The 4,002-nt window shown below is 32.0% G+C and overlaps 1 protein-coding gene across 1 annotated transcript in view; it reads left to right on the top strand.

Annotated features, from left to right (window-relative positions):
* LOC102677882 (neurobeachin) overlaps positions 1 to 4,002 on the top strand; it is a 240,681-nt gene that overhangs the window by 138,104 nt on the left and 98,575 nt on the right. Inside the window, exons 10-13 of the mRNA XM_031509250.1 lie at positions 505 to 601; positions 1,523 to 1,663; positions 2,148 to 2,293; positions 2,381 to 2,594. Of these exons, the coding sequence (XP_031365110.1) occupies positions 505 to 601; positions 1,523 to 1,663; positions 2,148 to 2,293; positions 2,381 to 2,594 (598 nt within the window). The remainder of the gene's footprint in view (positions 1 to 504; positions 602 to 1,522; positions 1,664 to 2,147; positions 2,294 to 2,380; positions 2,595 to 4,002) is intronic.

The following is a 4,002-nucleotide window of genomic DNA, read 5'->3' as shown; positions in this document are numbered from 1 at the left end:
AAAAAAAAAAAAAATAAAACGAAGTTTAAATTTTTTAAATTATAATTTTAAAAAAATTTTTTAGATCAGTCCTTCTTTCTTTGTTTAATATAAATTAGATTTCCATTAAAAATTCATAGTTGGCACGAAAAGTAGTTTCAAATTAGTCTTTTCTTCCTCTTACATATTCATTGAATTAAAGTTCTTTTATGATGTAAATATTCCATGTAAAAGAGGATGAGAATTTTTGAAAAATCATTCTGCGTTTATTCCCATAATAATTATAATTATAAGTAGCTTTCATCTACATATTTATTAAATTAAAAAAAAAAAAGAAAACAAAGTTTACATCTTACAAAAATTCCAAGTATACAAAAATATGTAAAAGAGATATTATAATTTAAAACAAAAAGAAGTTCTCTTCTTTAATTCCTTCGGTAAAAAAGAGAGCCTTTAATTTTTCCTGGCAATTTTTCCATTTTCTTGGCAAAGCTCTCGCCTCGAATTCACAGTAGATCCATTACATATTCAACATTCAATGTTTCCATTCCAATTCTGTTCACAGAGTCAGTTTCGTTTTGACAACGAGTGTTACCTGAATCTGCCTGACAATCACAAAAGGGTGAGTGATGAGCCGGAGCTCACGAGCATGGTGGACCAAAGTATGCAAACTGTAAGCATTTTTATTTTCATTTTATCCCGTTTACATTTGATTTGCACATTGTTTAATCACTCTGTTACTGCGTTCGAGTACGTCAGAGGTAATTAAACCCGAAATTATCGATCATCATTAATCATTATCCCAAAAGATGAACGTTCCATCCAGGACGTTGCTTCGATACACGACGTTTGTATCCATCGTTACTCGCTTATTTTTTAAATTAAACAATTTAATTTTTTTTTATTATCTGTACACACAACTTACCTGTACACCGAGCTATCTATTTCTGTTTTTTGCCTGATGCTTTTTTGATGAATCGTAGTTGTGCAACAATACCCTGATTAATTTATTCATTGTATATTTAGTAGATGAATTCTTTTAATGATTTGTCTTTGTTTGATGATTGTGCTGTGATAAATGTATTATTTTAAACGTAGCAAAAATTTTCTTCGTAGCTGATAATATGATACACCTCGTTGTAATTTGGATAGATTATTATTGGTAATGGACATCGAACGGTAGATAATTCTGAAAAAAAAAAAAAAAAGATGTATAACTTTGATAAGATTGTGAAACATCCCTCCGAAGATTCATAACAATCTGTTTGAAATTAATATCACGTTTTCGTTTGTGACATGTGGCACGTTTGTCATCTCAATTTTTCATGTAATCGATTTGGATAGTTATGAGTCAACTTTGAAAATTTCCCTTTGAAATTGCAATTTTACATATTTTATCTTATTATCTTCCATAAGAAAATAATTCTTGTTTATTTGTATTCGGCAAATTTTCAAAGATTAATCGTGACTCGACTCGTAGTGGAATGAATTTTAATAGATTATAATTAACTCGTGGACAATATTAACAAGGATAATTTTATAGGTGCTTTACGATGGAAAGCTGTCGAATGCGATTGTGTTCATGTACAACCCGGTAGCAACGGATTCTCAACTTTGCTTGCAAAGCGCACCGAAAGGCAACGTCTCCTATTTTGTACATACACCACACGCCCTTATGCTACAGGTATGAGCAATCGAATACATATACTGAATATAATTGGATATAAAAAAAAAAAAATGGAACGCTCGGGAAATTTATACAGTATTTTCATTCTGCAAATTTCAAAAAGTTGTTTTAAAAAATATTTCGATGTACACAATATTTAAATTTTATTATTTCGGAAAGAATTTATTTTTAAATATTGAAAGCAAAAAAAAAAAAATTTTTTTCAATTGCAACTTTGCAAAACCCTGATATATAAAAAAAATCAACGAATATTTTTTTCGAACATTCACCGTGTACCCGAATTCCAAAAAATACAAACCGATTTGCATTCGAATGCACACTCCCTTTGACGCAGGAGTCAAAAAATCGCGTTTTCCTCGAAGCGTTCCAATTGTTTTTCTTTTTTTTTTTTTTTTTTTTTTACATCCGAATATAGAACATTGCAGAACACTTGGAAATCCAGCTATCGAACGTTTAAAATAATTTTTTTTACTATTTGTAGGATGTTAAAGCTGTCATCACGCATTCCATTCATAGCACGTTAAATTCGATTGGTGGCATTCAAGTGTTGTTCCCTTTGTTCTCGCAACTAGATATGCCTTACGATTGTATAGCTCCCAATGATGTTAAACGAGATCCAACGTTATGGTAAATATATTTCCAAAGCGATTAAATCGTCGAATGACGAATGAATATTCTCCAACGTCTTGACGTTGGGCAAATTTCCAATTTCAGCTCGAAATTGTTGGGGTTTATTTGCGATCTTGTGGAGAGTTCGCAAACGGTGCAGCAACACATGGTGCAAAACCGTGGGTTTTTGGTGATCAGTTACATGCTGCAGAGAGCGAGCAGAGACCATCTTACGACGGAAGTTCTCGCTTCCTTTTTGGAGCTGACGAAACATCTGGTCACTTGTCTTAGCGCGAACAGCGACTTGTTATTGAAACAGGTATCGATTTAGTCATTAGTTTGATTCCTCGTATTAGAGTTAATTAAATTAGCGTTTAAGTATAGTTAGCGTGTAAGTTGATTAGACGAGAGATAGAAGTGGTTGAAGTGGTAGAAGTTTCGATGGAATTCGAGTCAGTGGTAGATTCGAAGGAAGAAGTAAGAACGGGACAGATTAGTTTGCACGAAAGTAGTTTAAGATAAATAAAGTATATATAATCGTATATAAGCATCGTGGTAAAAGATAATTCATCAGTGCTGTCAAAAATAATTTTTCTTTCAAATTAACGAAAGATTCATTGATATCAATCCTTTTTTTTTTTTTTTCCTTTATCAAAATTGTATACGATGAATTATTTTAACCACGATATCGTAAGAATATTCGATGACATAAATCGATGACATAAATAATCAAACTATTTAAGCATACTAACAATCTGTTATACGAGACAATCTCTCATAAACTCTAGAAAACTCTCTCATTAAATCATTTGTATCCACGACAATCAATCCTCCAATTGTTCTAACATCAACATTTAAATTCCTTAGCAATATTATATTTTCATCGAAACGTTTTAACGTGAAAACTTAACGTGTGCATTCGCGTGACAACCCCTTTCATTCTCCATCCACCTCTTTTCGTTTCACCCACGATACATTATACAACAGCATGAAAGATTATTTATCAAGAGCAATTGTATACTCTTCACTCTTCACACTTACCTGTTCCGTACGATATATATTTGTTGCAACGCTTGTACAATAAAAAAAAAGAAAAGAAAAAAAAAAAAGAAGAAAATGCTAGTGTAGATGCTCGGTATGCTGTTATTTATAGTGTATGTGTATATTTTCGTTGATACGATCACGATGCATCACAATGATTTCAAAGCATGAATTGTATTATACTTTTCCTCAATGAAATGGCATTATGCTATGACTCGAATCTTTGGATCGCATGCAATCTACCGACTTTTAGGCTTCCTGATTTCATAATATGGCTACGCAAAATATATTTTTCGTTCACACTAAATTTTTGCTTCCATACCGAACAAACCTCTCTCTCTTTCTTTCTCTCTCTCTCTCTTTCTCTTTCTCTATCGTTTACTGCAACGCTGAAAAAAAAAAAATTATTATTACCTTTGCTGTGACCGAACTTGTCTGAATTTTCTTTTTTTTCGGAAAGGTGCTACACGAGAGCGTACTTTTATGACAATTTTACCACGTATTTTGTTCGAAATCTGTGATACTTTGCTTCATACTCTTTTGTCGAGGATGCCTATCGCCTTCAAGAAAGCTACTGTTTTTCATTATTTTCTTTCTATGCGCACAATTCAAATATTGGGACACTTCCTTCCTTTTTATTTATTTATTTTTTTTTTTTTCGTTCGCGATGAACAGCTCAAATCATG

Source organism: Apis dorsata, unplaced genomic scaffold (assembly GCF_000469605.1).
Source record: "Apis dorsata unplaced genomic scaffold, Apis dorsata 1.3 scaffold_133, whole genome shotgun sequence".
NCBI lineage: Eukaryota > Metazoa > Arthropoda > Insecta > Hymenoptera > Apidae > Apis > Apis dorsata.
Note: the sequence above shows the minus strand (reverse complement) of the source record. Positions and strands in the feature narration are given on the sequence as shown.